Genomic DNA, 25,889 nt, shown 5'->3' on the forward strand with positions numbered 1-25,889 from the left:
ATCCCACTACTAAATGAAACAAATCTTTTATTCATGAGCATTCTCATTTTAAATTCACAAATTATGAAAGGAAGGCAAATCAGAAGAGACTGCCAGAGCATCTTTTAAATGATAAAGGTATAAATTTTCTTTCTGAACATTTCTAATTTAAGAAAGAAAAAGGTTGCATAGGCTTTCTACAGGTGTGCACAAAAAAAAAAAAAAAGTGAAGTACATGGAAGTTTTTACATTACAATTCAGTGTACATCGGCTACTTGAAAAGGAAAGTATTTACTTGCAATTCCAAGACAGCTACTGGAATGACCTACAGAATAAGGCTTATGAATATTTACTTTTCAGTCCTGTAAAATATACTGAACACATACTATCAGAAAAATAAAATGACACTTGTGAATCTTGTTCTGGAATCTCACTGATGGGATCTTTTCTGAAAGGACTTTTATATTTGTGTCTCCAAAGTTACTTCGGGAAAGAAGCAGTGGTAATGGCATCAGGGGATTCTTCATAGCATCAGAACAGAACTAAACATTGATCAGAGCACAAGTGGAATGTCCTCGGCATGCAGAAACAACCAACCATGCAGACAGAGAAATCTTCAATAAATTACAAGCAGAAAATTATTCAAATTTCTCCTTAAAAGAACAGCTACAGCATCGCTGTAGCCTCGACAGTCACACCATCCCAGCTGAAAGAGATCTACTCCTTCAGGGGCCCAGGCCTGCATGCCTGACACACAGAGGTTTGCAATGGCTATTTAGTGAGTATGTGTCTTGTTCTTTGGTGTGTGAAAGAGTTCTGGGAGGATGTTCCATGTGTTTAAGCCAGCTTTTTCAATTATTCTTTGTGATGATACTACAAACTGTAGGGAATACTTTTAGGTGCTTATCAGACTAACCTCTAGAACAAGAGTGGGTCCGTTATAAAGTGAATTCTTGCAGATGATAAAGTACACGTGTTTCTGATGATACTTGGTAGCAGTTCAGTGATTACTACAACAGCATCATTTTGGTTTTGTTACAGAAAACTATTACATCAACTATTCCTAAAAAATAAGATTTTTTTTTCCTCTTAAAAAAAAAGTGTCAGTTACAAAACCAAGCTCATACAATCCACTTTTTTTAAAAAATAGGATTTAAATCATTTAGAACATGAATCTTTCTAATGTGCAAAAAAAAAAAAAGACAAGAAGACTAATGACTAATTTAGGATGAAAAAGTAGCCACACCTTCATTAAATAGAGATCTGAAGTTCAAATCCAAAGGAACAACTAATGGAATGCTTCCTTGTGCACACACCTCCTCTGCTCAGCCTTCCGAGCTGCTCAAGAGATTTTAGCATCTACCAAAAAAACAAAATGCAGGACGCACAAGGACAGATGTGAGCAGTGCTTTGACCTAGGTATCTTCATGTAGTATCTATAAAGCATAAGTCAGTGTATTAACAAAGCAGACAAAAGGCACAAAATTACTCAGCTCTACAGACAGGCATCCATGCTACTGTGTGTTAGAAATGCAGTGGTTTCTTTACGGGGCACTGTGGAAAGAAGCACTGAGCACATTTTACATGTGCCTTTTGCTGCCACCTCTCTCAAAAACATCTTCACTTTCAGCAAATATAAACTAAAAAGCAACAAAGCCTTAACACTTCTAGAATCCACTTTGTCAGTATCACAATGGGTACCTTACAAAGCAAGATCAAGCTACAGGATTTTTTAATTTTTGTTTTTACTCTACAAAACAAATTGTATCCCATTTAATTTATTTCATTCAAAAAGTTATTGTTTTAGTGGAATAATTTACTAAATCGTTACTTTTACATCAGAAAATCATACATCTGGGAAGGCTAGTTACATCATCTCTGCTCATCCAAAAGTTTTATCAGAAGCAATCCCATTTAGTGGAACATGTAAGCCAGAAGTGTTGGGATGACAGCAGCCAGAGAACATTACGCAGCAAGATCAAAGTTACCAGAGCAGCTGGCTCAGGGGTGGTGACCAGAGACCGACTGAACAGCTGGAGCATGAACAGACAAAGCAGCAAGGACACAACACGTTAGTGTGAAGAACAATGTTCTGGAGAAGGTATTGCTACTTCTTACAGGGTGGCAGGAAATTCACACTCATCAGTGACAGGAAACATGCCCTGAACTCAGCAACCCGGAGCGAGCACAGCTAGTGGATCATTCTTATGTCAAAGTGAGTTACTCGGTGACTGTTCAGACAGAACAACTGCCATTAAGAGACGCGTCACGTTTTAAGTGCAAAACATTTTTGGCAAAAGTGAAAAATAGAAAAACCTTAACCAGTACTAATAAAAAAGTATTTTCTTAAATACTAGCACAGGGCCTGATCCTGCAAGCACACAACTCAGGGAACCCCGGCCGAGTCCAGCCGGAGCTCTGTGCCCTAACACTTTAAGGAAAAGGTCTTTGAGTTGCTATTGGTGTTGATACTGTTTACATGGAGTGTAAATAACACACAGAACACATGCACACCGTGTGTACTTAGGGACTTGTGCCTGTGTCTGTGGATCTGCACACACAAAATGGCTCCTGAATAAACTCGAGCTCGTGGTTGCTTTGAGATGCATCATTCACAGTACATAGCTTCACATGGGGATCTTCTGGGATCAGGACCTATCCAAGGACATCCTGAAGTTACGTACTGTTATCATTTTAATGCCTTTCAGGTAAAGTTATGAGGCAACTGCTCTCTCCTGTCAATGGGTCTTCCAGAGAGGATTCACATACAGCCAACCATCGCCCTGCAAGAAAATTAAGCAGAGGTTACAAACAAGATTTATAAATATCGGATCTGTGTATGTCCACACAAAAGCTAAAATAAGACCAAGCAAGAAGGCATCCCTGTCACCTGAAAATTCTGTGTTTAATGAATTGACAAGTGATGTGAGTGGGAGGGGAAAAATTACAAGGGGGAAGAGAAGCAGTGGGAAGATGCAAGAGATCCTGGTTTAAACAGCTGCACATACTGGCTAACATAACAATAACCTCAGTCAGTCTCATTTCCCCTCCACCTTTCCTCCAAGAAAGGGCAAAGATGAACTGGGTAAAATCTGTTTCCTTTCACACAGATGAAACTCAAGACTGTGTTTAGGATGACAATGCTTACTTACATTGGACAAATCTCCCTAGATTGTGCTCATTTTAGTATGCTAAGATTAACAGGGGATGTGAGAATGCAGCATTTGAAAAGGGCTGGATTTTACAGAAAAACACATTGCTTTATGTGCCTAACATTAGATACCAAAAATCCAGATCAAAATCAATCTAACTGAAGGAAAGTGAACAACACAGACATGGAAAAATCCACTGCTCTCATTCGAGAGCCAGACTCTGTCAAAAGAATTTAAGCAATCAGTGGTACATAACAACACTGGCCCATGACAAAAATCCACAGACATTTACTCATCCCTGTGCAGGAACTTGCTAAAAGGGTCTCTAAACCAAGAGACTCCGAGTACCTCTTTGGCAAAGTATTTGGGTTTCCAGGGAGTTGTGAGTGCCGTGCGCTGCCTCTCCTCTGCTCGTTGTCTCTCTTCCAGGCGGTGCTTGTGCTCCGTGGCAGCATCGATGTTCCCCTCCTTCAGAGAGTTGGTGACGTGCTGCCACAGGTGCCTGGCCAGGGAGAAGCACAAGGGAGAGTGAGAACAGCTCTGCCACAGCCCAGTGCTGCTGGACACCACTCTGGTGAGCAGCAGGCTGAGGCCACGCTATCCATGCCGGTTTTCCAAGTCCCACAGCTTGGGAATTATCACTCTCCTAGGATATTCATCAAGTTTGTGGACCAAATTTTCAGATTCACTCAGCTCCCAGTATTTTGCCATGCAATCTGACTCTTCACCACCTGAGTTTTCTTCTCAAAGCAGGTGGATTTATTTTTACCATTTCCAGTTCACATTCCTTACTGATGTTCCCCCACCCCCCAAATGACAGGCATTTAATTCTGCATTTTTTTTCAGGTAAATTTTTGAATTAAAGGAAGTGTCAGCCAAAACCCAAGAGTGCATTGAATTGGGACTCTGACTGGTCCAATGAGGTCACTAACAGAAGAACTGATTTTTGGGAGCCCCTCTAGGTCTGTGCTCTGTATTCCCAGTTACAATAATTACCAGTACAGAGCTAAATATGTTTCTCACACAGCTGACCACACTCAGATGCAATGCCTCATATCAGCCTAGCAGAAACTTTGCCCAGAAAAGCACTGAGAAAAATCCTTCATAGGATGGTTTGGGTTGGAAGAGACCTTAAAGATCCTCCCTGCCATGGGTAGGAACACCTCCCACTAACCCAGGTTGCTCAGAGCCCCATCCAACCCGGCCTTGAACACTGCCAGGGATGAGGCATCCACAGCTTCTGGGCACCCTGTTCCAGTGCCTCCCCACCCTCACAGTAAAGAATTTCTTCCTAATATCTAATCCAAAGTGCTCTCTGTCTGAAATCAACCACAGCTTTCACGTATGTCCACGGGTGTTTAAATGACTTTGTGTTTACAATCTGATAAACTGCAGATCCTGCAGAGGCACTGGATGGATGCAATTTGCTTACTAGTATCTAAAAAATACAATAAATACACTGAAGAGCTACTAGTTTCCTTATTTACTACAATCTTTATGTTCCACAGTACACAAGAAAAATGAGTTTGTGGATAAGCGAGCAGTCTAGAAAGCAGACAAATTGTATCTGACCCTGCACAATGACTCAAGACATCCTTGTAAAATAAAAAGACATTTACAGATAATAAAATGTAGTTTAACTCATATTTTTAAGTCCTCCAATAAAATGTTCCTAAATTCAATTAAAGTATTGATTTTTCTGAAGATAAGCATCAACAGTTATTGACAGTGAATACAGAGCGCGTTTTTTTCTAATGTACATAGTCAGAGTTAGGCACATGATGTAGGTGCTGAGAGCCTCAAAACTACTTGTATGTGTGTCTTTATATCTCCCACTGCCTCACATTTTACATACTTTTACACAAATATATATTCTAAAATATATAAAACACGAAATACCTGTTTAAATTATAGGCAACATTATATATATATATATATGCCAGTTTGAATTACTTGCAACAAATTGACTCATTTGCCTACCATGTTGCAATCACTCCAAAAAGCAGGTGAAAACACTACATTATCATTTTCCAGATGCTCATTAGAACACATACAGGCATTTTCCCCATCTACAAAATTTATGTACTCGTCACTACAGTGTAATTTATACTCCAAGGAACCAATACACAGCTCTATGTGCCCAGATTTCTGTGCTGTAGGAAGTGAGGCATTTTTAAACCACAGCACTGGGAACTGCAGTTGGCTTCCATGCTCTGTTACCACCCAAGGTTCAGAAGGAGAGTACTGCAAAGCCTGTGCCCTTACCTCGATTCCAGCGGCCCTTGGTTTGCTATGGGCCTGATCTTTTTCCTGATAACAGGCAGTTTGGTGGTGTCAATCACTTTGGTGTCTCCGTTGCTGTAAGTGAATTCCAGGGTCCCATTCCATTCTCCCTGTGCCTTGCACACAATGGTGTTTGTTGGATTGTGCTTCACTTCGGCTGTAACCCTGATTCAAGGGGCAAGGAAAAAAAGACCACAGAAATAACTGGTACCATTTATTATCAGTACATGAAAGCATTACCTTGCTAAGGGTACAAGCAGCTTTCTACCTCTACAAATCAATTATTCAAGCAAAGTAGTGATGCTGTCTCCAAAAAAGACAGACTCATCCCAGGAAAGCTCTTCTAACACAGCAATAGCTTTGGGATGACATTCTAGTGAAGTACAGCAGTAAGCCAACTTAAAACTCTGATACTCCAACCCAGAGCCAAATGGTGACCTCAGCAGTCTGAAAAACAATCCCTGACATTCATGTGACATTTTCAATACATGACACTTTCACACCTGAACATAGTGCTGTCAGAGACCCATGTCAAAGACTCGGGCTATCTTTGTTTTCTTCTTTAGCTCTGCAAGTTCACTTCTCAGCTGCTGAGAGGCAATGACTAAAGCCACCTCAGCAGTCAAAGAACTGAGTGAGCAAAACAGGCAGGTAGGACTGGAAAACCAAAATGCAGAGAGAAGTTTTGTGTGTATCTATGAGCATGCACAAGTGTGCTTTAGAAAGTAATCTGTAAACTCAATTAAGTTTTTCAATTACTAAAGTAATACAGCACAATTTCACCAAATTTCCACTCACCCTGATGGCACCAATTTTTAATCTACAACTTTTAGAGAAAAACCATGTCAAAACAGCCCCATGTGGACATGTGCCTGAACACAACATCAAAATGGGAAGAATAGTTACACCATCTGAAAACAGAGGTAACCATGCAAAAACACAGTCTCCTCTGAACAAGAAAGGGGTCTGATGTTAATGACTGGGACATCAACTTGATCACAGAAGCAAGACAGGAGGCTGTCTTGCACAGGACCTCTTTGCGCCCTTAGTGAAGGGGAACCAAAGAAGGTAAATAACATTTCCACCATCTGGAATTTCAGTGCAGAGTTGGGAGTTCCCAGTAGGGAGCTACCACTATGGGCAGTGAAACTTTTGCTTCTCTCCTCTTTTTGGGAGCTCCACCTGGAACACCAGTTCATCTACAAGACTCACACAGAAGCAGCAGCTGGTATAGCAGAAATATTGCCTTTCCCACATGCATTTTTCTGATCCTGCACTTAACAGCAACTTCTACAAGCAACAAAGGCTGGCAAGATACACTCACTTTATTTTAATGAGAAAAATACATCCAATTCAGTTAAACAACATAATATGTATTGCTACAATAAACTGCCCTAAAGCTTTAAGTCATCTCCAGCACTAATTGGAAAAGAACTTCAGCTATCTGTCTATAAAATACTGCAACAGAAGAACTGAACAGATGCCCAAGAGTCTTTCCCCTGAAATCCAGCAGCAGGTAAACAAGATGAAGACAGTAATTCCCATACCTGTGGACCTTCCCTCCATAGAAGGGCTTGGTGTGGAACGTGACTGTGGCAGAATAGCCTGTTCTGGCACAATTGATGTTGACTTTCCCTCCAAGCTCCACCCACGGGATGGTAAGGATTGAGCGAGCGTAGGCACTGGGCAGGGTGAAGACATACTCTTCCTCGTGTTCCAGCAAGTGAAGAACACCTACACAGGAAGAGGTGAAAGTGAGGTAATAAAAGGTTCACTGATAAGACCTGATGGTCACTGACCAAATTACCACCATCAAAATGCACATCCACAGAGAGCACAACGTGCAGCTCTCCTTGAAGGAGGGCACTGTCTGCTAAGAAAGAAACTCTGCTCTCTGGAACAAGTTTCTTCCAACAAGCATTTTCAAAAGCACCCAGTTTGACTGTGTACCCTGGGCTCCTGCATGGTACCAAACAACTTTTCAGAAAGTCTGACTGGATTCCTTACTTTGTATTACTGTTAAATGCTGGAAAAACATAAAATGTCCCTGCAAAAACCCATACTGAAAATTCAGATGCTCCCTCAATGTCATATCATAATCTCCCTCCAGAAAAAATATGGGCATGGCCAAAGGACTCTTCACTTCTCCACTCAGTTAGAAACAGCCACATCCTCCACTAATTTCCTCTTGATGCCTTAGTTGGTAGGAGTGAAAAGCTCTGAGTCTCCATGGGTACAGCTAGGAAACACGGCATCTAGAAATCTCCCACTAAATTTGCTCCTTAATTTCCAAATACCTCGTTTCTCACACAGGCTTTGAAAAAATCTTGCATCATCAAAGAGGGGCCAGCACGGCCACTGCTCTACTACCACCGAGTCCAATGTCTCTACCAGGCAGAAAAAACTACTGGTAATTCCATCTCATTCTGTAAAGGTTCCTCCACCCTCAGCAGTATGAGGCTGTAACTAAACACACAACAGCAGCAGTTTTTCAACATTACTTGGAAGTTGCACAAAGAAAGTAGCTTTCCTGATCAAACCTTTGCAGCTTCCCCTGGGGCTACAGATACAACTCTATCCCCATAAAAACTGTAGTTTGGTCTTCAGGATAACAGGACATAAGACCAGGAAAAGAGCACCATAAACCTTGCACGCAGAATTAAATCATGCCAAATGTCTGCAGTGTATTTTTTATCAGAGTTTTACAGTCTTTTGTGTCCCATTTACTAACTGCCTAAAGGCAAAAATGACAGCTTTGAAAATATTTTTTCACAACAGGGACTGAAAATAACCCATCACAGGAAGCACTCAGAACCCAGAAATATTTGAAAAAAAAAAAAAGCAGGAAAGTTATTTTGACATAGTAATAGTATCTGTTTAGAAACAAGATGAGCTTGAGCCCATTTGCCTTCACCCTGGGGCAGGCAGGGGAAGAACACACTGTTAGTGGTATGGATTAATCTATCTGTTTAAGGGAATAATAACACTACTTTTTCAAAGTGATCTCAGATTTAATGATGAAAAAGCATTAAATAGGAACACAACACTACTGCTGCCAATATGAAAATATGCCTTTAATGCTGCATGAAAACACAAAAACACAAAAACACACTCAAAATTTAAAAGCCCAGAGCTATAACAGAACCATGATCTTGAATACTGGCTCAAGCTAAGAAAACTAAATGCAGGCACAGGAAGCTCTGCAATTTGACACTTCTGTCTTCTGAAACTATTTCACAGGAAAACATTTGCAAACCAGAACAGCTTCATGCAGTTGCTCTCAGAACTTCTGCAACCTCAGCCTGCCAGCAGTGACACAGCCAGCATCTCCACTCCAGCAAGTCTGACACAAGGAGCTGGGAATGCAAAAGCACACAGACAAGTCATGTCTTTAAAAGGACCTTTAACCATTTCATCTTGGCAAGTTACAAGTTCCCCTTTCATGTGCTGAACCCTCACCAGCAGGGAAAGGCCAGGAGGACACAACTGGAACACACACACACACATTTTGCCTCAAGCGTCCTCAGCTCCATACCTGCAGAGAAGTCCAAGCTGAACACACTGCAGGAATGCTGAACTACCCAACTCATCCTGGACATGCAGCCAGGAAGAACTTTTACTCAAAAAACGACTCTGGTTATCAAACTCATTAAATGGGTGCTATAATAGCATTAAGTTAATAAAGAACAATTGTAGACTCATAAAACGACCTATGTTGGAAGGGACCTTAAAGATCAGCAAGTTCCAACCCCTCTGCCATGGGCAGGGACACCTTCCACTAGACCAGGCTGCTCAGAGCTCTATCCAGCCTGGCCTTGAACATTGCCGGGGATGGGGCATCCACAATTTCTCTGGGCAACCTGTTCCAGTGCCACACCACCCCCACAGTAAAGACTTTTTAAATAATACCTAACCTAAACCTACTCTCTTTCATTTTAAAGCCATTTCCCCTTTTTCTGTCACTACATGCCCTTGTAAAAAGTCTCTCTCCATCTGCCATCCTCCTCTGACCATCCCTGTATGTGCACCCTTTTCCTTTTGGGTGAGTATAGGTTTGCTTTTGTCCCCCAATGGGATCAATAGCTTTTTTCTCCCTACTTGAGTGGGAGGGACTTGGAGCTGCAATGCTGCCAAGCACATTTAAAATGGAGAGCAAACAGCAGCAGTGACCTTCAATGTAAATATTTAACCACCACAGCAGGTTAGATATTAAAAACTGAACCCGGCTCTCTTGGCAGTATTTTTAGCACTTGGTAGAGTATTTTCTGAATTCCTTAAACACCTGAATAAATACATTTTTTAATGAAATGCTATCTCACTCGAAGCATGACTCCAGCTCCATAATTATAGTCTAAAAGAGATTAAAGGGCAGATCTGAAATACCCACAACTTTTAGTATTAACCTGTTCTGCATTCCATCATTTGCAGAGCCCACATACAAAACCTCGTTTAAGTGAAGCACCACAAACACCGTGGCTGCACCACCACATCTCAACAGAGACCTGTGCTTCTTTAGGGGAGAGGAAGTCAAAAATTACACTGAGATTCAACATTTTTAACAGGTACCCCAATTTGAACTAACACCCTACCCTGCCAAGTGCCAATCTTGAGAAATTAAAAACCAATTAACTGAAAGCTAAGTTACTTTACAATGTGTAATTTTAACATCTGCTTGAAAGTATCATTACATTGCAACTGATCTTTAAAAACAACTGCTGGAAAACACGCAGGCCATTTTTCTTCCCTTGCTTCCCTACTGTAAGGGATGATCCATGTTTAGTTTGAAAATGACTATAAGTAAATACCCATGAAAAGTTGTAGAATATTTTCCCATTTTAGTTTTTTCCTCTCACATCAAAGCATTCTTTCAAAAACTCCCAATTCCTTTAAAAAAAAAATCTAAAGTATTTATAGGCAACAATTACATATGGAAGAATGCACCAGACCAGTACTCTGGGAGGAACAGTGGATTTAGTAATCTAGTTTATTAGAAAAAAAGCTACACAGAAGGGTGAATTTTTTATAAACAAGTTCAAAATATTGAAATTCCTCCTTGAAATGTCCTCAACACCATTTACTCCTCCTTTTTACTACAGCAATGTATTCAGAGTCACACCCCATCCACGACTCCTCAGCCTGCATTAAAGGAAGCGGACGGTCCTGGCATATCATTTTCCCAGTTTGACTCTTACATGTCCCTCACTGATGCTGCAGCTTTGTGAATTGATTTCCCAGTAATACATATTGACAAAAAAACCCAGAGGAGGCTCTGGATCAATAAGCTGCAGGAGAGACATGTGGGATTTAATGCTTCCCACTGCCTGCATGGAGATCAATCTGAACAGCAAATGGCACATGGGGCACACGGGGCCTAGGGCAGTTTCCTTGTTTAAGAAGCTCTTCACCCTGTCTGTGTTACTCCTAACACAGACAGAGGAGTAAGTTATGTGTGGGATGACCCCACACAGGTATTGTGCATCACCAACTGCCCAGATCCCCACAGGAAAACAGGAGATGCCAGAACCGGGCTCTTAATATCTCAAACCTTCCAGCCAGCTGTGTTGCACTGCTCATTTTTCAAAGACTGGAGCCATTTGCTAAATTAAGTAATGAGTGCCATGCTACAGAAAAACTGTTCTAAAAACACTGGGCTAAAAAATATTAACACAAAAATGAGTACTTAGGGAAATATTTAGGTAGCTCTAATTGCATGGAGCAATCAAGCTTTGGGACTGGTAAATTGAAAAGTCACTAATTTCTCACTACTAGAAATTATAGACCTGTTAACCTGTGCATCTGTTAATACCTACACATACATGTATTCTAACAGAAGGAAAAAAAAAAAAGAGGACAAAAACATTCATTGCTTTCTTTTAAACTTACCCTAGAAAAAGCACTGAACCTTTTACCCACCTATCAAATCCCTTCAAGTTGATTTTCAATTTAGAAAAATAATTTTTGGAAGCCTACACCTCACTAATTTTTAAAACATTTAAAATAGCAGAAGTGAAAACACCAGACGTAACTAGCCACTTGACAATACAGAGCAATCCATTTAAATGTACTTTATGCTCTCTACAAAATTAACCCATAAATCAAAGATGACACTTTCTGTTGGATTTTGCTGCTCTGGACCAAAATCCAAGAGCAGAAAAGGAACAGGCACAGCTGACACTGAGGTGTCCTCACCACAGCATCCTTACCCTATAACCAGTATCCATTTGAAGATTCTATGGACCACATAAAAAAACATTAAATATTTACACTGGCTTTCACATCCTTTGCAAATTTAAATCTTAATGTGATCCTATTCATTACATCCTCATTTCCCCCCTCACTCTTTCATTAGTACATAATTAACATTAACCAGAATTAGGGGCTGCATATGAAACGTAAGTTCTTTTATGCAAAATACTCTTTTCTGTTCAGGGTGGCTTTCTCAAGAGGAAACTCAGTGCTGACTACTCTGAAGAATGGGGGTTTTGTTATACAGCAAAGAAAAAGTTGCAGCATTTCATCAGCAAGCCAGATTTAGACCCCTCATAACCAGAGATAAAGAAAGGCTAGCACATAAAACAGCTCCTCACATGGATTCCCAGCAGTGCTCTCCCATTTGTTCTGCATCTCTGCAACTGATTCTTACTTGGAATCAACAAACAAAAATCACCAACAGAAAAAAAAAAATCTTAGTCACTTTGAGGTGCAACATACACAAAAAGTTACACCACTGAGATACTGAGCTGTACCCTTTGTGTGCCAAGACCATACCATCCTTAAATCCCCTAATTCTTTAAATTCCTTTATAAGCCTTTGTACTTCTATGACATTCTATATCAGCTTCTAATAAAAAGCAACATGCTCTATATATCTAAGGACTTTCTATAAAAATATGATTCAAAGCCCCCACAGACACATTACCATTACCATATTCCTTACACACCATAGCTCCAAAAATTCAGTACTACTTTATTTCTGCAAATAGCCAACTGCAGTAGAAAAAGCTTCACTGAACTGTTGGAAGGACACACACAGAATTGCTCAGTAGAGAGCCATGTTTCAAAATGCACCGCAGCTGCTTGTATTCAACATTAGGCCACAATGAAGTTTCTGGTCATCATCACAGAATCATCACAGAATGGCCTGTGTTGGAAGGGATCTTAAAAATCATCTTGTTCCAAACCCTCTGCTGTGGGCAGGGACACTTTTCACTACACCAGGTTGCTCAGAGCCCCATCCGACCTGGCCTTGAAAACTTCCAGGGATGGGGCATCGGCAGCTTCTCTGGGCAACCAGGTCAAACACAGCTGTTCTGATGTATCTGACTAGAACAAGATGGTCACTCACTACGACTAAATTATCAAAATCATTAATTACAGTTCTCTGATGCTCTGTTTGGAAGGATTCTTCTTCCCTCTTGTATATTGATTAGTACTGATTTAATCTGTAGTATAATGAAACTAATATTGAACCAACACCATGATTATTTAACACAAGTCTCCAAATGGACACAGGTATATCAGAGGTATCAAGGAAACTGACTTTCAAGTAACATGATGCCACACTTAAACTCCTTACTGATCTTACAAAAAGTCAAAGGCCTCCACATGTCTGTAATTTAACTCCAGCAACAGGCAAGAAAGGACTGAATGCTCATAATAAGGGGAAATTTAGAAAAAAAAAAAACGAGAAAGGGACAAGACAAAATCCCAACAACAGCACGTGATTATTCTGGTCATGCAATGCACAGTAGCAAAAAAACCCCACAACAATCAAAACCCAGAGATTTTGATGATCTATGAGATGTTACTTTGTCCTTCATCAAAAGCAGGATCAGTGATACTTCATTCCCAAGAAACTCACTTTTAACAGTTTAAAGTAAGATTACAACCTTACTAGCCAACCTTGGTGTGTGAAAGTTTCTCCAAGGAGCTAACTTTAGTTTCTACCTACCTTAAGTAGCTTCAGATGCCTTCTGACTAACAGCTCCTTTCCACAGCCTAACTCACTAACTTTGCCAGACTAACTCACCCCCTATGAAATGTTGCAACTCCAAAATGTCCCTAAACACAAGGAAAAAATCTCCAAATTGTATTTCACACTAAAAAATTATCAGGCCCTGCATTGCTAGGCATGTAAATACAGACTTAGGTTTCCCACACTTAGTCCATCAGTTCCTTTTTTTTGGTTCAGCAATCAATTCCCTGGTACTCACGCTGACCTCAGCCTACTACAGAATTTATACTTCTGCAGCACGTAAGAAAGAAGCATCTGCAGTAGATTCTAATTTTTCCACAGTTTGACAAATCCACACACCATCTTAATCAGGAAGACTTCCCTGGACCTAAAATAAATAAACAAAGAAATTAAAGAAAGTGCAGTTTCAAGTGGAGGAACTGCACTGCAAAACCAGCATTTTAAACTGAGGCTGTCAGGCTTAGGCTGGCTGTTTTCAGATGATGGAAAAGCCTTGGTGGTACAATTTCTTGCTGCCATTACCAGTCCTCGACATGCAACAGAAATGCTTGGGCTGCACTAGAATGTCTCCATCACTTCCCAGAAATGCTGTCACCATGAAGGTCCCTGCTTTTGCTCTGCTTACATGAACAAAAAGATGAATGGTAACTATGAATTGGTGAACCCAGACCTCCTCCCAGGACACCCATCATAAGGACAGCAGCAAACCTTGGAATAAAAGAGTTTGGGACTGCAGATGTTCCCCAAAGCCTGCCTCCCCTCCTGGGGTATCTTCAGGAGCATGAAAAAAAGAAAGAGTATAGGGAAGAACTTATTCTCACAAGCACACATTAAACAATCCTTGGGGTGAGTAAGCAGTTAATTCATAGACCCTTTCTCTCTCAAAACCAGGACACATCAGGACTTTGAAGTCTTAAATAATCCCCACAGTAGACAGCCCCAATCCCAGGGAACTGTGTGCGCTAGCAGCAAAAGAAAGAAATTTCCCTACTCCTACATAATCATAAGTGACTTTGTGTTTCATTTTATTTCCATTAAATACTTCCCTTCACTGAGCAAAAGAGTACTAGAAATTAACATGTACCAGAAAAATGCAGAATGTTAAGCCAATGACTCAGGCTGGCAGTAGTATAGGCAGGAGACAGACAGAAAGACCAATTTCCCTTCTGACACTCCCTTCCCAACTTCCTCAACTCTGTATTCAAAGCAAAACACCTAAGTCATAGGAAGAAGGAAACAGACGTGCTAAGATAGACTTTATCACAAGGACATCAAAACCAGCAGTAAGGAGGTTTCATATCTCTTCTACTAAAAAGAGAATATGTTGCCATCAGAGAAGGAGCTACTGTAGTCCTTTATGCTGGTCTTTAGTTTTAGATAGTGGAAATAGCAGAAGACACCTGTATTTTTTCACCATAATTATTTTGTTGCTATTAATAAGCAAAACCAAATCACTGCATTTCCCACTCCACTTTTCCACTACCTTAAATATCATAGTATTAAACATAATGGTGACAAAAAGAAGCAAGTTGTCTTCATACTTCTGAGACTACAGTCTAAAAACTAGTTAAGGCAAAACACTAAAATCCATACATAGGATGTTACCCTCAAATGGCCACAGGGAGTAAATTGCTTTTTCTCACTGCATTAAGTGTCAGTGACAACACTGGTACAGGTGTGTTATTAGTTCAGATAACCCATTAAGGATTTGTTATGATTCCCCATATTTCTGAACTCAAGTTGAGCCAAAGACTTATCACAATGCAGATTGCATATATATGATACATAAAACCAGGATTTATACCTCTATATGTGACTTTATAGAAAGCTTGTGAAAATACACTAACTTTGCAAACACTACAGAAATCATGTTTCTCTGCAGAAGCTATGAAAAATAAATGTCAGGCTTATGTAAAAACGCAGTTTTCCTCATTGCTTTGTTCCAGTTGTGAACACCAAATCCCGTATTACTTTAAAAGTGAACAACACAAACAAAAATATTCTCACAGAATATACTATCATTTGTCATTTGTTATTGTAATTTAATTATATCTGAGGTCTGGCCATATATATATTAACAGACTCTCATCAATATAAGCACACATTTATACATGTAATGTGCATTTCACATTCTGTCTGCACAGCAAAAGGTTATACGAACCCTACAGTTTTAATTCCAAACTTCACAAAAGCAAACAGTCATAAGGTTCAAATGAAAGGTCAGAGGGAGAGCAAGCAGGGAAACATTTGGATTTCCACTGACACTCAGAAATATTGGCTCAAAAAAAGCAGAATAAAAGCACATTTCTTACCTTCACCTACCATAGAAACACCTATTGACATGCCCATGAACTTGCTTTTGGTCCATACGTGAGCGTTCACACACATTTTCTTCTCTTTGCACTCACAGTAAAAGCAAGATACTGGTGGGTGATGAGACACTTGTTCAGCTACAAACCTCAGCTTGTAGCACGTGGACTGGTCCTGGCCAAGCTCCTTGGCTGAGTCCTTAGAAACCGTGGAGGCACCGTTAGTTCTGAATGCTTTCACTTTATCTTTAGGCACATCCCACGAGCAATGAAACGTTTCACCAATTATAGGGTTATAGGGCTTCTTGGCAACTGCTCCCTTTCGGCCTTCGTGAAAAGCTGTTAGATAATACTCCACAAAGCAGATAATTCTTTCCTCGGGAGTGGCTCCAGCTGCAATTGACAAAAACAGGTCTGGATGGGCCATGAAATTTGCATACATCTCCAGCAGGGATCTTTTCTCCAAAATAAATGTTGGAAGCACTACCTGTATGCAAAGCAGACAAAGGCAGATATGATTTCCCTGTGATCACACTACGGGGGGGGGAAGGGGGGAAGAGAACAGTTAGGACAGCTGTAATTCTGACCCTGCCAAATTTCCAGATAGCATATTTTTCTCCCATGCCACAACAATTTAATTTTCTTTGCAGTGTAAATAATGAGTGAAGGAAAAAGCAGTGGCCTCGATACCCATGCACGCTACTTCCTATGTCATTATGACTTTCAAGAGCAGCTCACAAAAGGATGGGCTGTTCCACTCACATGGAAATCCACCTTTTCCTCTCCTCTCAGTTAACAAACCAGCCATTGTTTTCCTTGTTTACAGGACACTAAAACATACTTTGATATAAACCAATCTACATCAAACATCAACAAACCAAACTAATCATAACCCTCCAAAATGGGAGTGGCACACCCTCCCAAACCACTAGAAGATGAGTATTTTATACGAACATACATATCACCAACCTCTAAGTGGTGGAGAATGCAAGGGAGACATCTATCCCTTCTGTCAAACATCTGTGTTCCGTATTTCACTCCTGGGCCCCTGACTACCCCTGTATAGTATACACAGATTAGATTCCTTCCAGCCTCTAACAAACCAACCCAAGGAGATCCAACCATAATCAAATCATAACCAAATCTCAGGTCTATTTCCAAGTATAAAACCATTCCAATGACCCTTCCCAAGAGGCTATAGGCAAGAAAACACTCCCCATTTGCCCTAGAGTGTCATCCCTTGTCACGTCCCCCCCACAACTCCCAAGTCAAATCCCATGCCATCCCTAAGATCTCCTGTTTCCCCCAAGCCCACGGCACATTCCCTCAGTTTTAGATGGTACCATGTTACTGTGGTGGGCCTCTGCATGGCTTTGCTTTATTTCACACAAGTTGAAATAAAAACTGCACAAACCATTGCTTTCATATCCTGGGACTAGAGAGGCTCCCGTGGGCCCAGAAAAAACCTGGGGCTGAGCACTAGGCAGTCTGCCCTGGAGGGAGCCAGCCCCAAGTGATTTGGATAGAGTCTCAAGTGCCTTCTCTAGCAGATGCTGCCGAAGTCACTCACTTCACAGTAACACTTTGTTAGAAGCTTCCAGTGAAACATCCTGAAGGGCACTGCAAGACAAACAAGGGCTACAGACCATAATTTCTCTCCCTTCTTTCTCCCTCATGCTCCTCTTTTGTGCAGGACTGTCCCAGGGGAGCTCAAAGGTTGCTCTCGCATGACCAAAAGGAACTTCTGGCACACACAAATCTATTTTACGTGAATCCAAGTGGCTCAATGATGCCAGATGCAAACCAACAGCTGTCCTCTATGACAGCAATTCTTCTGCTTTCCTCTTTAATTCTTGCATTTATTTTTTCCCTTTCCCAAAAGCAAGGGTTATTTACAGCAGGCAGGGAGCCACTATGTCACAAACACATTTGCTTTCACCCTGCTGCCCCAGCTTGCTATTCTAACTGGGACCAAAGCACAGATCAGTCCTTTCGGGTCCTAGGGATAATGAAAAAGAAGCTGTCAAACTTTTATTAATCATTCAACCCTTCTCAAAGAGAACTTGTAAACATGAACAAGAATTCCAGTCACAGCAGCTCAAACAGAGCCTTTCCACAGCAAGTCACAGAACCTCCCTGCAAAAAGAGAGAACTGCTCTGTTTGGTAACTTATCTGCTTGTTTGCTCTCTCCTTCTGTATTTTATATTTACACACACATGGTCCTTTATAGGCTAATCATTTTTACAAGTTTAGATATAAATCAAGCAAAGCTCCATCTGTAATATTCCTCTGACTCTCCTCTCTAAGCCTTGAGGACTCCACATGGTTTCTGCTACCAACCTATTGAGGCCCTGAATGATGGAGGACCTTAATTTTACACAGTGTGTCAGATTATTGAGTGCTAAAGGCAGCCTACAGTCCTTATGGTGGTGTAACAGTGATGGGCTGAGAAGACTGGTTTTCAAAAGTGAAATCAAAAATTTTGGAAGGCAAAGTGGAAAGCCAGTAAATTTTCTTATTGTTAGCTCTCTAAATAATTCCATCTTACTTGCAGCATTCTCATTGTGACCAAATATTCATTATCCAATACAATCTTTAAAAAAATGCAATTCAGCAGTTGAGATCCTCAATTCAGGATCTCATTTTCATATAAATTGTACACTAAAAGATCAGGTTATCAGAGGGGAAAGTGACAGCAAAACATATTCAAAAATCTCTCATAACTTGTCTAGAAATACCAGCAGTGCCTATCGTGAGTTCACTGCAGAGACTTGAAAGGGCAAACTCATTTGAATAAACAGCACTCTGCATCTCGTTATGTCCAAGTGCCTGCCTCTAAAGACAGTGACTTTTATTGGCACAAATAGAGGAGAAGAAAACTGCAGACCATACTTCAGATGATGCAGATTTTATGGTACAACACTGAGACTGCCGTGGTTTCATCCCACTGACGTGGTCACAGAGCCTTGGTATCTCCTCCTAGATGTGTGCTTTGCTTACAGCTTCACCAACACTGCCACTAAAGGAGATGTGATGAATCACTGGACTCTTATTATGGAGTTTCAAGAATCAATTTAAATTCTGAATAAGGCCTGAACTCCAGCTCAAATGATCTTGCTTTAAAAGCCCAACTAAGCTGGAAACTACACCCTTAATTGTGGCAGGAAAGGATCCATTCAGCAACTGGATTGTTTCCACACAAGGAAGCAGAACTATGAAATAAAAATACTTGAGTTTTAAAGCTCACACAACTGCAGTATTAAAAAATATGCCTACAAAACACTGCCTTTTACTATATAATCTCATAGCCTCAAAGTTTCAATATGCAACACCACCACACACTAACACAGCAAAAAAAAAAAAAAAAAAAAAAAAAAAAAAAAAAAAAAAAAAAAAAAAACCAAACAATCGATTTTTTTTTAATTTGCCTTATCTTGATTTCTGCAGAAATAAGAAAAATAGAAATAAACAAATTTGGAAGTGTACAGCATTCTTCTTGCCAGCACTGGGCTGTCATGCACTTGTGCTAGCACTCTAGCTTTTAAAGGAATGAGGTTTTCAACTCTTCTGCAGCCAGACAGAATGAAGTGTCCAGAAAAATACACTTAGGACCTATGTTCTTTATACTGGCTTTGGACATGACTATGAATTTTTTTTTAATTGCATAAGGAGTCAAAACTGACTAATTATTTCCTCTGAGACAATGCCAGTGTGACAACCAATTGGACAAAAGAAACTGTCTAGAATAAATACCAAGTTGCTGGAATTTGAAGCAAAAGACCTCCTGACTGCATTCTAAAATGCTAGAATAATCTACTCTTATTCTTTCTCAGGCTTCAGATGAAAAGAAAGCAGTTTAAGAGGCATTCTTCCATTTTCATGGAGGTTAAAAAGACAATACTGGTTCAAAACTTGATTATAACCTCCTAGGTTTGAATTCACTTAATTAGATCTGAATGCAACTGAGAAAAATGAGCACGACTCCTTAAGAACAGAGATCTTTATCCCCACTACTACGTACTGTGAGGAAAAACATGGGTGTCAGCACCATTCCCTACTTTTTTCAGAAATCCAACCAAGGTACCTCATGCTGAGGATACCCTTCTCTCCAAGGTGTAAAAGCTTTCTTTTCACTGTCATCGGTGTCATTGTGGAAATAAAACAAGCTATTTTCATGCCACTTATATTTTAAAATTACAAGGTAAAAGTATATTGGCAAGCAAAGTAAAAACTTATGGCATCGTAAACACACCACAATGTTAATTTACAACAGGCTGACATTCTGCAGAATTACTGGCAGCCCTTTTACACAGAATGGCAACCCCTTATTTTTAGCACATATTAAAACTGTGTAAGGAAGGTGAGGGATTGCATGGGAGTGATCACCCGTCTGTACAAACTGCTAGCATTAACTGCAATCCATTAAATGCCAATTGCCAGCAAAGGCTGTCAGTGGGTTTTGGCACTATTTTTCACTTTTTAAAAGTCTAAAGAACAAACAACTTAGAAATTTGGTTTTTTCTCCAGCAAGTCTAGTTTTAAATGAGGTTGAAAGTCGTATCCCAGCCTGAAGTATCAGTTCTGTACCACATTCTGCTGCTGTGAACTGCTCCCCATCCAACTCTCTCTAGCAGCTGTTGAAGCCTAGTTGGCCACCATAGAGTCTGCCCTGTTCTAGCAAATCCCCACATAGATTTGATACTTCACTGCAGGTATCCTCCTTCGCAATAATTTTTACTCTCTAACTCCTCACTAAAAGGCACAGCAGTAGGACACATTCCAGAAGTGAAGCACCTCCACGACATTAAATGCGTCTATCTTCACTGTGGGAAACTGCTGTCAGCACAGCATGGCTGACATAAGGAAAGGCCATGGCTAACATAAGGAAAAGATGCTGTTTCCTCTGATATGGAATGTGAAGGTAATGCTCATGCATCCAGAACCCAAAGCCACCAAGGGCTCAGAAAAAACTGTTTGTTCATGTGAGTATCATGCAGCAATCCGTGGCTCATGGAATGAACCAAGGCACAGGAAAATGGAAACACGTAAAAACATCCTCTCACATCAGCAACTACTGTGCCACTTCCAGCAGAAGGTGATGAGCATCGAAGGTGCTCCAAAACCTGACTTTCAGAGGAATAATGAAAAATGGGAAGAAGTGCAGCCAACAAACCCAGATTTACCGTCACATGTCAATGGCCCTAAGGGCCTCATGTCAGTAAGCAAAGTTGATAAAAAAAGCAGCCAGCTGTCCTGTATTTTTTTTTTAATCCTCAAAATGGGCAGAAAAGTGATGTGCACATGTGGCATGTCTCATTAATACTTATCATATGTGTATTCGTGCATCACACAGACTGCAGACAGATCTAACTGTGCCATATGCCTGTTTCTCTTCTCATTTCAACATTTACCATTATCTTTAGAAACTGTGCTCTAAGAACACTACATAAGAAACGGGATATCATGTATGTATTTACCTTCATATTTTTCTTGTACACTTCTCTTATTCACAGGAATTTCTCTTATTCACATTAACTGTGTGTCTCTAGGTTTTGCCTACTCCACCGTGACAAAAAGCTGACAGTGGAAATCAGGAAAGAAAAATCTTGTTCTTTTCCAAACACAAAATGTTTTGAAGAACCATGGATAAGAAATCTTAGTCTAGTTTGAACATTATAATAGACTCAAACAGCCTTAGAAAACCAACATAGAAAAGAGGAAGAGTTGAGAAAAAGCAAGAATGTAAGAAAAACAAAACCAAAACTGAACTGTATATAACCCCAGACATACTAAAAAGTGTCAGGTATAAATTATTCAAAATGAAATGATGAAACTTTTGTTCTATTTAGAATAAAACATTAATTTCTGTGCAGCTACTCAGCAACAGAACACAGGATTGCTCAGTCTTAAAAATGTAATTATTTTAAAACTCTGTCAATTGTTCCAGAGGCAGCAGAAAAAACTATATTGAGAAAACCTTATTTTGCAAGAAAGTTACAGTTCTTGATTAATATGTAAGACCAAAAGAGAAGCAGATAAACTCCTCAGAATATCAAAATGCCCATGAGAACAACTTCCTGCAAAGCTACTTCATGTGCCAGAGAAATTCTCTGGTCCTCCCAAACTTTGTATTATTTGTGGAGAGTGTCAGAATGAGCTCTTATTTGTGAAAAGTGGATTACAGGGGTTTTATTTGGGGGATTTTTAACTAGAAAACCATTGCAGAAGGAAAGGATATTCCGTATATTAACAAAAATCTGCTTGATTATTTATTAAACCCCATGACAACGTTTCTGGAACACAGACTATTCAAAAAGAAGCATTCCCTGTTTCCTTAACATCCACCTCATTTCCAAAACTCTATGGACTTATGGGAAAATTTCTCAGACACTGCAACTTCTTTGCTCATATCAGTTTGGATAAGCTTGTGACAATACTGGTTCTAGGACTGGAAGAATGCACAGGTTAAACTGGTGAGCTGCTCAACACAGACAAGAACTGATTCACTGAAGACTGTAATTTCTTTACCATCATACGTTATTTTTTTGAAGCTGACATGCGATTAAACTGAATCCAATCCACAAAGCAGTAATGTGAACATGTATGTCCTTCATCCATACAATTGCCATTATTGTTCCTCACACCCCCAGAGCACCATGAGATACTTGTGGGTTACATACACAACATATGGTTACTTTGAAAGATTTGCAAAAAAATAAGCAAGAGTTTCAGAGGATTTTTCTTCTTTTTTCTTCCCCTCCCCCTCCATCTCTAAAATATCTAATGCGGTCACTTCATGTGAAAGCCTGCCTAGCAAGAGACAGCAGTCCACAGCTCTCTGGGACCCCACTTCTATAAAGAGGAAAACTTCCCTGTCCACAGGGACAAAATGCACTCACAAGAACCAGATGTGCGCGCGCACACACACACACACAGAGAGAAAGATGAAAAGAAGAAACACTAATGAGCAAATATAAAAGAGATACAGTGTTCATACCCTGGTAAGGTCCATGCCAAGTTTGAGCTGAGAGATGAGATGGAGAATTACACTACGTTGATCATCCATGACTCCTAAATCCTCCTCTTCATTATCTTCAGTATCTGTCATTTCATCTTCAACTAGGATCAACTCAGAAGCTGAATGCTGAAATGAAAAGAAACGTCACCATCTGGACAAAAATATAAAGAATAGGAATTTTTCCCCCACTGTATATGTTTAAAAATGGAGCTGTCTCAATGGAACTGAAGACAGCCTCTGTTAAAATCAAGAAAAGATACAAATTCAAAATAAATAAAAAATGCAGTGATGGGTTCATAAAGCATTTTGATCCTTTTCTCAGAATGAGACTACTGAGTATGAGATGCTAATTTACACATTCTCTTCTCATATTTATATTGCAGTGATGCCTGATAAAACTCACAGCATATTTAAGTAGTAAGTCATCTTTTCATTAAATAGAAGTACACAGTTGAGAAGAAGTCTTCAAGTTTGTTTCACAAATCTCTCCAGCAAATATTCATGTCGTACATAGATGCTGCATGACCCGATTTCACACAATTTTTTTTCCTTTCTCTATCCAATTTCAAAGTCAGATAGTTTGGAAAGTCAAGATATTAACTAAAGAAGATAAAAAGACAACTATAATTAAAGAACACACCTCTGCAAAAAACCCAAAGACATTAGATTTTGGGAAATAGACCCAAGCCATAACTCTTTATGACTATTGCAACACTTCACCACCTCACAGCACAATGCCAGTGCTGCTGAGTTTCCAAAAATACAAGCTGAATATCAATAGACAGGCACCATGCCAGTCCCTTCAAGAGGAACTTTACAGCAAAAAGGCTAATGACTTGTGATATTTTATTTTTCCTCAGGGTTTAGAGTGTATTACTAACAATAATCCAAACAGGTGGTAGTTACTTTGTTCAATCCATTGAAACCACTCTGCAAGCCTTCCAGATATGTATTCAAGTAAGCTTTTTGTACTTCAAGGGAAAAAAAATTGGGTTATGTAGACGAAAAATTACAGCCCAGCATGTCATTATTGCCCAAAGATTCCGTGCTGTAAATGAGACAACACTCCCTGCAAAAGTTAGCATGCTTTCATGTTAAATGGTATTTCTGCAGAAACAGCTAGTTCATTACATAAAACAAGAAATTCTTCATCTCACTGTGGAAGCCTACGCAACTGAAAGTTTCACTAAAACCAGCTGATATCCAGAATTAGGTTTCAAAGGAGTATTTCTGCATGATCACATTAGAGACCCCTCAGGTGAACTGCAGAAAGGGGAGTTTCTTTGAAATTCAGTTACTACAGAGGTTTCCAAGGTTTGAATAAAGTACTTTCTCTTTTTTTCTTAGATTACATAGATGTTTAGGTCGATATTCCTAAAAGAATAGCTATTTGGTGAAACCCAAGGACATCGGCAAGACACTTTACAGTTGCTTTATTTAGAAAGTAGAATATGTAGATTACATAAAACAGGATCTGGTGAGCTGTAACCTCAACAGCTTGGAGCTTTTCAAAAGGACAAAACCATACTTTCTTCTTCCCACTCCCTCAGAAAATAAAAGGAGAGAACGATAAGCCCTTTTCTCCTAAAATGCACAGCATTATTATCCAACCAACGCCTCACTGACAAGTTCAATTAACATAAACCCTGACAACCTCACACAAAATTATCAGTCGGGGAGGCATAAAGCACCGAAGCCCAGCTCAGTTGTACAGGCTACGATTCTTTGGAGGGAGCACAGAAAGAGCAGTATCAGAACTTACAGGAGATGCTTCCACAGGAGGCTTCCCTTTGATCCAGCTTGACCTCATTGAGAGCACTGAGCTACAGAATCTGCTGCTTCTGTTACTGCCATGAACCGAGCTTGCGGCAAACAAGCTCCAGCAGGAATTAAGAGCGCTACAAAAAAAGCAAGGGAACCTCCCCTCCTCACTCCCACCCCCTCTTTTTTTTTTTTTTTTTTTTTTTTTTCTATCTGAGGGCTTGGAGAGTGTGCACCGGATGGCAATCTGCTCCTTGCATTTCCAGTCACATGGCATTGAGATCAGTGAGCTTAACTGCACGCAGCTCCAACTGGGAAATGGTGCTGCTGTTCCCAGAGGACATCCTGATCGGTGCTTCTCCAGGAGGGAGGGGAAGGGGCACAAATGTGTGTGAGTGTGCACAAGCATGAGACAGAGAGAGGACAGAAAGAGAACATGCTAGCAGGTAACGCCCTTTTACGTGAACATATAACAGCTGCATAGCCTTAAGTTGTTAACAGCATCAGAAAACAAATTACCCATTACCAGTGTGCAGACTAAATCATATACTAAGAATTTTCTTTTTCTCCCAAAGATTGCATGTTCACCCAGGGCCAGAAAATCCTTTCTTTCTTTCTTGATGAAATAGGTTTTCCTTGCCTCTTAATTGTTACTAACAAAATAGCAACCAACTCCAGAATATTCCGTGAAACTGCCTCTCTGCTACCCTACAAAACATCCACGGTCAGAGCAAGCCACCCAATGGACACTTTGGGTGCTCAGGAAAGCAGCATTTGCATTGCTGTAAATGAAAGCCTTTCTGCTCATCAGGGAGGATGAGTACAATGTAACATTAGAATCAGTAGTGTTTAGTAAGCACACTGTGCAGACTAAAATTTTAATTAACTTAACTATCCCTATTCTAAGGACTTGTGCAAGGTCACAAAAAACCTGCAACTCTGCTATTACATTCATCAACATACTAGTGACCTTCAGTGAATGACATACAGACAACCGCTCTTTTCTCACTTTCCAAGGAAAAGAATTTAAGGAAGCAGTTTACAATTTTTGTTACAGGAACTGAAGCGCAGTCATCTTCAGCAAGCAATATCCTTTCTGTATTTCCCTCTCTCCTCATTAGCTGTTCTAGGTACTATTAAATAGGTTTTTAGGAGCACATAAACTAACTAACAAATAGTGCTGTAACTAACCCATATTTCTTTAACTAACCCATATTTCTTTAACCAACATGTAAGCACCACATGATGTGAGTGGACACGCAGTCACAAAATACAAAGTTAGTGTATCTTTAAAGTGTCATAGAAGTCCAGCCATTCTTTAATTCTTTTTCTTTCCATGAAAATAGCATGCAGTTTAGTAGTATCCAATGTGTAAGCATTCAGCAGAATGCAAAGGATTATGTTGAGTGATT

General features: G+C 40.0%; 1 protein-coding gene across 1 annotated transcript in view; it reads right to left on the reverse strand.

Annotated features, from left to right (window-relative positions):
- Positions 1–2,357: 2,357 nt before the first annotated feature.
- Positions 2,358–25,889, reverse strand: part of OSBPL10 (oxysterol binding protein like 10) — a 110,421-nt gene continuing 86,889 nt past the window's right edge. The window contains exons 7-12 of the mRNA XM_082295745.1: positions 22,696–22,842; positions 15,701–16,184; positions 6,962–7,148; positions 5,397–5,579; positions 3,480–3,633; positions 2,358–2,762 (exon numbers count right to left, since the gene is read on the reverse strand). Coding sequence (XP_082151871.1) covers positions 2,718–2,762; positions 3,480–3,633; positions 5,397–5,579; positions 6,962–7,148; positions 15,701–16,184; positions 22,696–22,842 — 1,200 coding nt within the window. The 3' untranslated portion in view covers positions 2,358–2,717. The remainder of the gene's footprint in view (positions 2,763–3,479; positions 3,634–5,396; positions 5,580–6,961; positions 7,149–15,700; positions 16,185–22,695; positions 22,843–25,889) is intronic.

This window comes from Coloeus monedula (assembly GCF_965178545.1).
Source record: "Coloeus monedula genome assembly, chromosome: 1".
NCBI lineage: Eukaryota > Metazoa > Chordata > Aves > Passeriformes > Corvidae > Coloeus > Coloeus monedula.